The sequence below is a fragment of the Cnephaeus nilssonii genome, assembly GCF_951640355.1.
Source record: "Cnephaeus nilssonii genome assembly, chromosome: 15".
NCBI classification, from domain to species: Eukaryota; Metazoa; Chordata; class Mammalia; order Chiroptera; family Vespertilionidae; genus Cnephaeus; species Cnephaeus nilssonii.
Genome location: NC_137086.1, coordinates 41,127,184 through 41,140,708, shown reverse-complemented (window position 1 = coordinate 41,140,708; position 13,525 = coordinate 41,127,184). Strand labels below are relative to the sequence as shown.

The following is a 13,525-nucleotide window of genomic DNA, read 5'->3' as shown; positions in this document are numbered from 1 at the left end:
AGAAAAATACCGCTAGTTCAGGAAAAGAATAGTCTAAATTCACAAAAACTTGAAGGATAAAATTGTTAAAAAATCCTTGGTAAACAAGTTGGCACCATGTTCAACCCCATAGAAATCAAATCATACTCCCAAACCACAGTGAGTTGTGGCTCCTTCAGGGAACAACAGAGGACTCTCTTCTCTGAGGCTGTGCTCCCATCTGCCTGACACGGTGCCTCCTCTGATAAAATGTCCACAAACGTTCTGGGCATGATATAATACTTTAAATAACAATAGAAATTTTCCATGTGGTATTAGTGCATCAACTTTAGTAAGCACTTGTTTTAATTCATTCATATTAATAGTCTAACTATTCTCCTTATGTTGCTCTTTACTTAATTCATTTACTGAGAAAAACTTTTTTCAAAACACTGAAGAGGGAGGTGGGTGGGGGGACTGGGTGAGAGAGGTGAAGGGATTAGAAGTACTGACTAGCAGTTACAAATAGTCATGGGGATGTACAGTTCAGCATAGGGAATATAGTCAGTAATATTGTAATAACTATGTATGGTGCCACATGGGTACTAGACTTATGGGGGGGGGGGTGTCACTTTTAAAGTGTCTAACCACTATGCTACACACCTGAAACTATTGTAATATTGAACTTCAAGTTCAATATACTGAAAAAAAAAAATAGTGAAGAAACTGCTATCTAATCCCAGTTGGCTTATCACCAGACCTAAGTTGTTGGTGTTATTTTCCTTCGCTATCCTGCAGGCAACATCTTCAAAGTTTCCCTCAGGCTGTTCCTAGCCTTATCACGGACTCAAAAAGAAGCTTACCTCTCAATCAGGGAAACACTGCCTGTTTATAATCTACTGTTCATAAATAGCAAACCTTTTCATGAGACAGGCCATTCTACTTTTACTTGGTAAGAAAAGAGAATGTCGATATACTAGTGAATAGCTGTCATTCTTCGAAAGACTACCATGTAGCTCCAGTCCCTTCTATACTTTACCTTTCATCTTTGCAAAGATCATACAGGACAGGCTCTGAGATAGACTCAGGTTAACTTGCCCAAGATCACCCTGAAAAGAGGAGGGGCTAGCATTTGAAATTAGAATATTTGACTCAATATCCTATTTTCTTAATTCCTTCCTTATGCTATCATTATAGGGCAGTTCTTGTTTTGGTGCTCAGGGCTGAGATTGTTACTTTTTTATTTTTGTTTAAAAAGAGTTTCTATGAATAGTGACTTTACATGGGTTCATTCAAATTTATTGGACCTTGTTACTGCTTGTAGCCAGGCTGTCTTGCATATAAGTTAGGGGAGAAAGAGAAGTTTCCTCACTGATTTATTGTTGATTTTAGGCCCTCATGATTAACTTTAGATTTCTTTCCTTTCTTCAAAGATGGTGGTTGCCAAACCTGGAAACCAATACACATGAAATCCTGATCACAGTTAACAGGGAGGTGCATCAGCTGGGCCTCATTATTACGTATGGGGGGTGATCAAGGATGTGATGTGTACATCTTAGGAGAGTGGTTGTTAACCTGAGAAATGGTCCCAGATGAGAAGGCACCAGAGGTTGGTGCCAAACGAGAGGAAAAGGAGAAAGGACCCCTGGACCCTGGAAGGGATGCTCATGAACACATCCAGTCCTTGCTCAGGTTGGTTTCTCTTCAGGGGCAGGCCTCTTCCTGCTTCTTCACCTGTAATTACTATTATTCAGATCACCACTTGGGTTTTAGCTCCTCCAGGGAGTCCTGTGATTTCCTGGATTCACTCCTCTTTCCCTTCTCTGAAATGCTATCGCATTTACATCTGGGTCGCACAGTCCTGTGCTTTATGGTTTTTGTTGTTTTGTTTTGTTTTTAATAGGATTGTTGGACTCTCTTCTCCAATTGGATTTTAAGCTCCTTAAGGATAATGACTTATAAAATGTAATAAATAGAGCACTGGATACACAGTAGGAGTTTGAGAAATCCTTGTTGAATAATTCCCTGATTTTTGTACACATTGGGTGGGAAATGATAGAATTTAAAGTTTTTATCTAAAAGAAGGCAACCTTTCATGAAAATTCTTTAAAGCACTAAGTTTGCTTGCTTTGTTCTTAAAAGGAAAAACTTCTTTTTGATATTTCCCTTAAAATGGCACCATATTAATGATCTTTCTCATCAATTGCTAGAGGCTGGGAAGAACAGGAGGCCAGTTAAGACTACGGAGAGAGCAGTTTGGCTCAGTGGATAGAGGGTTGGCCTGAGGACTGAAGGGTCCCCAGTTCGATTCCAGTCAAGGGCAGAAACCTGGGTTGCAAGGGCGCATGCTTGAGGCAACCAATCGATGTGTTTCTATCACATTGATGTTTCTCTCTGTTTCTCCCCCTCCCTTCCACTCTCTCTAAAAATCAATGGGAAAAAGTCCTTGAGTGAGGATTACAAAAAAGAAAAAAAAAAAGAAAAAAGAAAAGACTAGGGAGATGGGAGGCATTTAAATATGCTGGTAAGAGAGGACTTTGGCTGTTTGACCACTTTCTATAGTCATGGAGCTCAACACAGTTTACCATTTGCATAGGAATCTTTTAGCTCTTGGATGGAAAAATCTTTTTTCCTGTAAAACTTCACGGAATTTCTGCTCCTGGCAGGGGCAACAGTTATTCGTTCTGAATCTTGAAAACTTATGACATGGTTGTCCAAATGGGCACCAAATAAAGTGAGGAAAGAAAAGGCTCGACTACATATTTTAAAATTACCTTTGGTTCCAGTTGATGGACTGGGCAGGCTGCAACTGACATTGACAAGACTAACCCTTTACTCAGGCCCAGGGGATCTTTTTTGATCTAAAATCCTTGTCCTCCAAACCAGCAGCTGCCCGAGAACCAAGCGCAAGTCCAAGACCTCGCTTCACATTCTGGATGACCACACATCCCACCTGCTTCTCTGTTTAGCCCAGCGATGGCTTCAGTCTTTTTTTTTTTTTAATATATTTTATTGATTTTTTTACAGAGAGGAAGGGAGAGAGATAGAGAGCTAGAAACATCGATGAGAGAGAAACATTGATCAGCTGCCTCCTGCACGCTCCCTCCCCCCACTGGGGATATGCCCGCAACCAAGGTACATGCCCTTGACCGGAATCAAACCTGGGACCTTTCCGTCCGCAGGCCCATGCTCTATCCACTGAGCCAAACCAGTTAGGCTGGCTTCAGTCTTTTTAATTTGAGCTTCTGTGCAGGGCCCTGCTGGGGACTGGAGCTTTATGTTTGAATATAGGTCCCTCTGTCTGGGTGAATTTGGACATTGTGTCTTTCCCCTTTAGTCACCTGGGGTTGGTTGAGTGACAAACATGTACTCCTAAGGATACATCTTGTCTCAGAAGAGTTCCTTTGTTTTTTTAGGGCTCTGAAGTGAGGAGCTAATTCTTTGGGAAGGATCTCCAACTAGTTCAGTAATTTTGACTAAGCTTCCACTATAATAACAGCTAATATTTATTGAGCACTTACTACCTGCCAGGCCTTCTGCCAAGCACTTTACACATGCTATTTCATTTCATATTGAGAGCACTGCTTAAGAGATGTAGAGTATTATTATTCAAATTTTACAGATTAGAACATTGAGGCTAACACAACTTGGGGCTAACACAACTTGGTCAAGGCCACGCAACTATCAACAGCAAAACCGATCTCCTGATTTTCCCCCTCGACCCCAAATCTTCTCCTTCAATCTTCCTTCTGTCAGCTGAGGGCAATTCCATCCTTTCAGTTACTTAGGCCAAAACCCTTGGGGGGCATTCTCTTTTCACTTAATCCTCAACCAAGAATATGCTTTTACTGATTTTTTAATTTTTTTTTTAGAGAGAGAAAGGGAGAGAGTGAGAAACATCGATGTGAGAGAAACATAGATCATTTGCCTCCATATGCACCCTGACGGGGGACTGAACCTGCAATCTATTTATGTGCCCTGACTAGGAATTGAACTTGCAACTCTTTTGGTGTACGGTACAAAGCTTTGTGCTAATTAATTTTAAAATTTTAATTAATTTATTTATTGAGTTTATTGGGGTGACATTGGTTAACAAAACCATACAGATTTCAAGTGTACAACTCAACAAAACATCATCTGCACACTGCATCCTGCGCCCATTGCCTGCAGTAAAGTCTCGTTCTGTCCTCATTTATCCCCCTTTGCCTCTTCTACCACTCCCCACCCTCTTTTCCCTATAGTTATCACCATATCTCTCTGTGTATATCTCTATCATCTGTCTGTCTATCTATCTATCTATCTATCTATCTATCTATCTATCTATCTATCTATCTATCATCTATCTATCTATCATCTATCTATTGTCTATCTATCTGTCTATTTTTTTTGCTTAATCCATTCACCTTTTTTTTTTTTTACCCAGCTTCTCAACTCTCCTCCCCTCTGATAGCGGTCACTCTGTTCTATATATCTATGCTTTTGTTTTTATTTTGTTTGTTAAATTATTTCATTCATTAAATTCCACATATAAGTGAGATCATATGGTATTTATCTTTCTCTGACTGGCTTATTTCACTTAGAATAACATTCTCCAGGTCCATTCATGCTGTTGCAAAAGGTAGAATTTTATTCTTTTTTGAAAACTTATGACATGGTTGTCCAAATGGGCACCAAATAAAGGTAGTATTCCATTGTGTAATGGAATACATTGTGTAAACGTACTGTGGCTTTTTTATCTACTCATCTACTGATGGGAACTTGGGCTGTTTCTAGATCTTGGCTGTTGTAAATACCACTGCAATGAACATAGGGGTGCATATATTCTTTCAAATTAGTGTTTCAGGTTTCTTTGACTATATTCCTGGAAGTGGAATCATTGGGTCAAAATACAGTTCCATTTTTAATTGTTTTGAAGAAACTCCATACCATTACCCACAATGCCTGCACCAGTCTGCATTCCCACCAACAGTGCATGAGGGTTCCCTTTTCTCTACAACCTTGCCAGCACTGTTGTTTGTTGCTTTTTTGATGATAGCCATTTTGACAGGAGTGAAGTGATATCTCATTGTGGTTTTAATTTGTATCTCTCTGATGCTTAGTGACTTTGAGCATTTTTTCATGACTCACGGCATCTGTATGTCCTCTTTGGAGAAGTGTCTATTGACATCTTTTGTCCATTTTTCAATTGGATTGTTTGTCTTCCTTTTGTTGAGTTGTATAAGTTCTTTATATATTTTGGAAATTAACCCTTTATCAGATGTATCATTGGCAAATACGTTCTCCCATATTTTCATTTTGTTGATGGTTTCTTTTGCTGTGCAGAGGCTTTTTAGTTTGATATAGTCCCACTTGTTTATTTTTTCCTTTGTTTCCCTTTATTCCTTATGCTGAATAAAAGTGGTGAAGGCAGAAATCTTTGTCTTATTCCAGTTCTTAAGGGAAACACTTTTAGTTTTTGCTCCTTGAGTATGATGTTGGCTGTACGTTGAGGTATGACCCCTCTAGTTACACTTTGTTGAGAGCTTTTATCATATACTAGAGGCCCGGTGCATGAAATTCATGCACAAGGTGTGTGTGTGTGTGTGTGTGTGTGTGTGTGTGTGTCCCTCAGCCCAGCCTGCACCCTCTCCAATCTGGGACCCCTCGGACATCCCTCTCACAATCTCACCTGTCTGCCTGCCTGATCGCTCCTAACCGCTTCTGCCTGCCAGCCTGATAACCCCCTAACTGCTCCCCTACTGGCCTGATTGATGCCTAACTGCTCCCCTGCAGGCCCGATCGCCCCCAACTGCCCTCCCCTGCAGGCCCGGTCACCCCCAACTGCCCTCCTCTGCTGGCCTGTTTGCCCCCAACTGCCCTCCCCTGCCAGCCATCTTGTGGTGGCCATCTTGCGATGACATGGGGCAGCCATCTTGTGATGACATGGGAGCAGCCATCTTGTGATGACACGAGGGTGAGATGCTACCTAGGCTTTTATTAGTATAGATGGGTGCTGGATTTTATTAAGTGCTTTTTCTGCATCTATTGATAGGGTCATGTGATTTTTATCCTTCATTTTGTTTATGTGATATACCACGTTTATTGATTTGTGACTATTGTATCAACCTTGTAACTGTGGAATAAATCCCACTTGGTCACAGTGTATGATCTTTTAAATGTATTGCTGGATCCGGTTTGCTAACATTTTGTTGAAAATTTTAGCATCTATGTTTCTTAGGGATATTGGACTATAATTTTCTTTCATTGTAATGTCCTCATCTAGTTTTGGAATTAGGATAATGCTGGCCTCATAAAATGAGCTTGGGAGTCTTCCCTCCTCTTGAATTTTTTGGAATAGTTTGAAAAGGATAGGTGTTAGTTCTTTGAATGTTTGGTTAAATTCATTTTGGGGCCATTCTTGATTCTTCTCCTCTTAAGCCCTACATCCAATGCTTTGGGAAATCCATTAGCTTTACCTTAACAATATATCTGATGCTGACCTCTTCTCTCATCTCCATTGCTCCCTCCTAAATCAAGCCAGCATCATCTTTGCCTTGAAATATTGCCATAACCCTTCTAACTAGTGACAGTCCTTCCATCCTTGTCTTCCCACAGGCTGGTCCAGCAGCCAGAGTGATCTTTCAAATATAAATCTGATCATGTTGTACCTCTGTACAAAAGCCAAAGTTCTCACCAGACCTTCCACTCTCCATCCCTTTTACCTCCTTGTCACTGCTCTCCTTGCTCGCTCTCTTCCAGTGACTGACCACCAGCCTTCTTGCTCTTCCTAGAACACACCAGGTGTCTGGTCTTGGGGATCTAATCACTGTGGCTTTCTAATTGGTATGTTCTTCCCCCGGTAGTCTCACAGCCAACTTCAAAGTCTCTACTCAAATGCCACCTTCTCAATATATCTCTATTTACATTCTACTCACTCAAGAAGTACCAAATCCTCTTACTCTGCTCTATTTTTTTTTATAGAACATATTATCTTTTAACACAGTGTGTGATTCATTTATTATGTTTCTTATTTATTATCTGCCTTCTTTCTCGTCCCCTCTCCACTAGGTTTCTGTCTGTTGTGTTCTCTGATATATCCCAAGCACCCAGGGCAGTGCCCAGCATATTGTGCACAATCAATGAAAATTTGTTGAGTAAATGAACAAATGGACCTGTATCTCAAATTGTAGGGTGGCTTTAACTTTGTTGTAGACATACAGCATTCTCAAATGAAAAGAGGAATAATGCAGAGGTGTTATGAGGTGGTGTTGGTCAGAAAACTTAGAGATATGCACCCAGATGAAGATGTAAGGTGTAAGTGTACGCTGGAGTGAGTCAGGGAGGTACAGAGGGACTTTACTGGGAGTTCTTTTCATTTTGCAGTACATTAGTAAGGACACCCTTTCTTCTTGGCTTAGAGGCCCAGGACTTAAATCAGATTTATATTTACCATACTACAGGTTTGCTTGAGATGTTTCCCCTTCTCATTTCCCTGCCCACGCGGCCTCAAGGTCATGGCTGTTTCTCTGGTATGATCAGACAAAATGAGAAATACAGGCCCACATTGTTGGATCATTCAGAGCAGGGAGGAATCTGGAATGAAGTTGTTAGATTTGGGGTATTTTAATCATTTCCTGCAAGTTGGCAGGTTCCAAAAGGGTCAGTTTCTAAAAGAATCAGGCAGGGCACACTTCTAGAAATTTTACTGCTTGTGCACACAGTTTTCATATTTGGTCTCCAGATTTGATGTTCCACTGACAGATTCTGGAGATGCAGACATTTCTCAGACACTTCTTTGTGACAACACTAGTCGCTTTGGTCAAGTAAAACTTCTCTGTTGTCTGTACCCATTACACTGGCTTACACTGCTTTCAGGAAAACTGGTTTGCTCCTAACACAGATGAAAAGTGTGTGTGTGGGAGGGGTGGGGAGGCAGGAGTCGGGAGGGAGTGCTGTCTGTCACAAGGCCTGGCTTCTGCTCATTAACCTTGCCTGCTCTCTCTCCTCTACCTGTGATGGTGTTAAGGACACGAATCCCAGTTATTGTGGTTCCCGCCTAATGTCCTTCAAAGGCCAGCCAGGAATTGATCATAGCATTTGCCCAAGCTGACCATGAGGTCAAACTCATTCGTCTCTAAAATGATCTAAAAGAAAAAGCACATTTGGCTGCAGAATCTGAATATTCAGACAAAGGTCATTTTGGAAATGCTCATGTCAGGGGCTGAGATCTGTGTTCAAGCTGATCATGCCCAGATTGCTCTCTGACGGGCTGAACTCTTCAGACACTGACAGTGGGTGGGAGCAACTACACAAGCCCAGCCTGAGACTGTTTCGATGGGTCTGGCATGAGGCCAGGGCAGCAATGTTTTTTAAACGCTCTCCAGGTGATTTTATGTGTAGCCAGAAACCAAAGCTACCTGACAGCAGGATCCAGAGAAGGGGCATTGGAGGAGCTGGCAGGGAGGACGCAGTCCCTACTGCTGCCTCCCAATCCCTGTGGCATAGGGCCCCTTCCTCGCTCTTTCCTGCTTCATCAATTTTCCATTTTCTCCTGGATTGTTTCCATAGCCATATAAACAAGCTGCAATTTCTCCCATTCTAAATATAAGACTCTCTTTATGCTCTTTATACATCTTTCTTCAGTTACTGCCCCATTTTCCTGTTCCCTTTTAGTGAAAAGCTCCTTCAGACAAGCTTTCTGTATATGCTGTCCAATTTCTTTCTGTGCATTTTCTCCTAAACCTACTCCATCCAGACATCCCCCCTCACTACTCCACAGACACTGGCCTGTCTTGCCATCGGGTCATGCCACTGCCTTCAGGTCTCACCCACAGTCACAGAAATAGGGAGCTTGGAGAAGCCGGACACAAGGATTCCTGACACACTCCGGGGTGCAGCACACCCCTCACCCAGCCCATAGCTGGCCTAGCAGTATCGGGATGAAAACTCAGAGAACAGAATGCAAACCAGACAACTTTCCAGGGACATGAGAATGACAATGAAGCCTTTGGTAAAAGGACAGGTGATGACTTACACAGTGTGTGGTGGTGATGATGACAGAACTGGAGATGAAAGACAGGCCATCGTTCATGCTGACCTGGAGTGCGGCTTTCCTGCAAAGACAGCAAGGGAACCAGAGACACTCAGCATGGGGTGCAAGGGACTGAGAACTGACGTTGGTCCCCTGTGGGCTCTGCTCGCAACTACTCTTTGGACTGTAGTCTCTTCCCCTGGGGCCTAAGCTGTCTCCTTTGCAAAAGGAGCATGGTCTCTAGGGCTGTTCCTACCTCTGAAACTCCAGGGAGATGTCAGGATACACTTGGCTGCCACATCAAGGCAGTGCATTCAGCCCCTCTTGCATTGCAGCAAATTGCACTGAATGGTCAAAGCCTGCTGCCATTTACTTTACTTGTCACATTGAAGTAAGATGCAGGATTCTTAAAAAATGGTCCCAAGAGGGGCTGAATGCACTGCCTTGATATAGCAGCCAAGTTTAGCCCCAAGAGGGGCTAAACTGATCAAGTTGTAAACCTAATGTTGTGTTGTTGTTATCTGGATTCGCAGCGATTTGATTCTGGTGGAGGCAGCTTTGTTACTATCCAGTGAACAAAGTACAGTAATAGGTGAACTAATTTGCCTTCTACCTCCTCATCTATATGAGATTCACTGAATCAGGAGCTTGCGTTTTGCAGGATGGGCACAGGGGTATTTGTGGAGTCAACAGAATGAATGAATCACAGGCCAATGTTAGGCAACCAGGGTTGGAGGCTTACAATTTGAACAAATGATTGAAGGCAGAATTCAGATGAATTAAATTCTCTCAGCCACCGATTCCACATCTGTAAAACTGGGAAGATGTGAGTATCTTCAAGATGACAAGTATCTTGTCGGAAACTTGGGAAGATGGAGTGAGACAGCCTGTGTAAAACATTTATCTTGAAGCCTGGCTCACTGGAATTATCGTTCATCATCATTTCTTGGAGGAGTCTAGAGAAAGGCCCCATTACGACAATGAAGATAGATACTTCCTTCTTTTCCCTTTGTCCCCTCTATCTCCTCGCTCCTCTCTGAGGTTTAGTTGCTGGTGGAAACTTACATGCCAACTTCTTTTAAGATGGGTGCTGGGCACAGCAAATAAGTATCTTCCACAGCAAAGGGCTTCTCATCTGTAAAAGGGAAGTCACTGGATTAAGAGGAGTGAGGCAAGTTTATAACTTCAAATTCAGTGTCTCCCAAGGACTGTTATCCAAGTCCTGGGAGACACTAGAAAAGCAATGACTCTGAAATAGAAACCCATCTTGAGCTGTAAAATTCACTAAAGTGAACTCAAGGTCTCCTGCCTAAATATTAGTCTCTGACCCTGTATGACCAGTAGAGTCAATCAATGAGCAAATAGAGACCAAGTTCTTACCATAGACCAAGCATAACTGAGAAGAAATAAGAAAATATTAGACTGGTCCTAAGGGAGCTTTGGGTCTAAGTCTAGTTTGAGAGGAAAGCCATATTCATGGAGAAAGTGCACTGACAAACACAAAAAGTGGCAAGGCCAGAATAGCATTTGGCTTCAGAAGACAGAGAGCTCCATTTCGTGGGTGGCGTGGTGAGGTCACAGGGAACACAAAACTTGAGCTGTGTTCCAGGGACAGATGGGGAGGAGGCATTTCTGGTGGGAGGAATGACATGAGCAAAGACAGAACAAAATGAAAAGTATATTCAAGGGTAGGACATAAATAGGACTTTAAAAGATCTGTATAGGAAGAAGTTTGGTCCAAGTTGAGTTAGACAGGGATTTAGGCATAGGTTTAATTGCAAGATAATACTCTACTATTGGCATTTGTTGTGAAATTGGAGTCTCTTAATGACATTTGAATGTGGCTGACACTAAACACTTGCCCGAGTGGAGATTAGTAAGCCCCATGCCTTCTATGCCTGGATTTGAGGAGCAGACACACCTGGGATGGGAGTTAGAGGACATGTCTGAGTGCTAAGCACTATGTCCTCATGGAAGGACGAGGAAGAGAATGGTCAATTACAGTATCCCCTGATGTCTAGGGAAATGATCAGTATGAAAAGCTCGGGAAGTTATCCTATGTCATTTACTCATCTGTCCATCCACCCATCCATCCAGCAAATATTTATTGAAGGACTACTGTGTGCTAGAAATGCAAGCTTTTGAGGAGAGAAACCGGCCTCTGTTGTCATGGACTTTATAGGAGTTGCAGGGGAGATAGTTATTAAACACGTTCATTTTTATTAAAAAACTAGAGGCCCAGTGCACGATTAAATCGTGCGCATGTGGGGTCCCCTAGTCTGCCATCAGGGCTGTGTCCGCCACCCTGCGATGCCTCCCACGCTCTGCAGATGCTGCTGGCACCCGCGATGCTCTGCTGACACTGTGGGCGCCCTGGGGGGGTTGGGAGGTGGGGGTGGGGAGAGCGCGGGACCCCAGACCCCACCGCCATGGCTGCAGACCTCGCCAGCTCATTTGTGCCTGGCTGGTCCTCATTCCTCTCTCCCCAGTGTTGAGTGTCTGAACAGTTGGCTGCTCTGAACCGTTTGGCTCTTTCCCTTAGTAACAGCTTTTACTTTCTGCCTCAATTCCTCTCCCAGCTTGCGCCCTTCCCCGTGCGCCGCCTCCCCCCTCCTCCCCCCCCCACTGGCCACATGCGCCCCCCCGCCCCCCCCCCCCATGGCGGGAGCACCTCTGCTCACCACCTGGGGACCTGCGCCATGCTTCCCACCCCTGCATGCCTGGCACCCATCCCCTGTGCTCTCTTCGCTGTGCAGCCCCGCCCGCCCACTGCCTGCCTTGCTGCAATCTGAACCTATGGGCCGCGGGACCAAGAGGTGCTCCATGAACCTCCTGGTGACCGGTCTTTGGTCGTTATGGCATCACAGCATTATGGCCGCAGGCCTTTTATTATATAGATATTCTTTTGAATATCTACCATGAGCCAGACACTGTGCTAGGCCTCACACTGAACAAAAGAGATGAAGCACCTCACTCAAGGAGCTGACCTGCTGGTAATTACACAAATTACTCTCTCTATATATAAAAGCCTAAGTGACCGTCTGACTGTTTGACTGTCTGACCAGTAGCTATGATGCGCAATGACCACCAGGGGGCAGACACTCAACGCAGGAGCTGCCGAGCTGCAGTGACTTGGCAGCTGTGGTTCTTGGGTGACGCACCCAGAAGCACAGAGGAGGGACCCTGGTTTCAAGGTGCGTCACCCGAGAACTGCCCTCCCCTCTCACAATCCAGGACCCCTTGGGGGATGTCAGAGAGCTGGTTTTGGCCCAATCCCCACAGGCCAGGCCGAGGGACCCCACTGGTGCATGAATGCACTGGGCCTTTGGTTTAATTATAACTGTGGTGATACCAAAGAAGGAGAAGGAGAGGGCCGGCTCTCATCTGGAAGGTTAGGAGCTGCCTCCCTGAGGAAAGGCTGTAGAGGCTGGAGGTAGGGGGGAGAGTAGATGGAGTGGGAGAGAGGCGGCACTGCAGAGATTCTGGGCAGGAAGGAGCCCAGGACTCTGGAGAGCTGAAAGAGGGCCAACAAGGCTGTTGCGTTGGAGTGAGATGATGGCTCAACATGAGGCTAGAAAAGGCAGCAGGACCAAATGACCGAGGCCTTGTAGGCCATGGTGGGGCTTTGGGGATTTTCCCTATGAGCAACAGGAAGCTCTTGGAGGTTCCCCTCCAATGTGGAATTAGCAATTAGCATTGGCAGATTCAGAATGTTGCCAGAATAGTGAGGGTGTGTTGAATGAAATTATGAATCTTATGACAGCAGGTCACCCAGTGCCTGAACTGAGCATTATTATTTTTAAGACTAGAAGCCTGGTGCATGTATTTATGCACATTGAAAGGAAACTAATTATATGAAATATTTTAGAGGCCAGGGAGGGACTGAGGGAGGTTGGCTCCAGTGTGTGTCCAGCCCATCTCACCCAGTCCTGATTGGTGGACCCCAGCAGCAAGCTAACCTACAGGTCAGAGAGTATGCCCCCTGGTGGTCAGTGTGCATCATAAAGACTGGTCAAATGGTCAGACACTTAGCATATTAGGCTTTTATTATACAGGACTAGAGGCTCGGTGCACGAAATTCGTGCATGGGGTGGGGTGGGGGGGGTCCTCTCAGCCCAGCCTGTACCCTCTGCAATCTGGGACCCCTTGGGGGATGTCTAACTGCCGGTTTAGGCCTGATCCTGGACTGCTGGCTCCTAATCACTCACCTGCCTGCCTGCCTGGTTGCCCCTAACTGCCCCCTCCCACTGGCCTGATCCCCCCTCACTGTCTCTGCGTGCCTGCCTGATCACCCCTAACTGCCCCCCTCTGCCAGCCTGGTCACCTCTAACTGCCTCCCCACCAGCCTGGTCACCCCCAACTGCTCCCCCCCCGCTGGCCTGGTCACCCCTAACTGCCCCCCCGCCCCCCCCCCCCGCCGGCCTGGTGTTCAGTCGTTTGGTCATCCCTCACTAACCCCCCTGCCTGCCTGGTTGTATGCAGCCATCTTATGAGGGTGTAAGGGTCAATTTGCATATTACCTCTTTATTATATAGGATGTTTTCTCATCTATGATGT

The 13,525-nt window shown here is 44.7% G+C and overlaps 1 protein-coding gene across 1 annotated transcript in view; it reads right to left on the bottom strand.

The window, feature by feature from the left end:
* ANTXR1 (ANTXR cell adhesion molecule 1) overlaps positions 1–13,525 on the bottom strand; it is a 215,106-nt gene that overhangs the window by 103,653 nt on the left and 97,928 nt on the right. Inside the window, exons 11-12 of the mRNA XM_079792527.1 lie at positions 10,034–10,103; positions 8,972–9,050 (exon numbers count right to left, since the gene is read on the bottom strand). Coding sequence (XP_079648653.1) covers positions 8,972–9,050; positions 10,034–10,103 — 149 coding nt within the window. The remainder of the gene's footprint in view (positions 1–8,971; positions 9,051–10,033; positions 10,104–13,525) is intronic.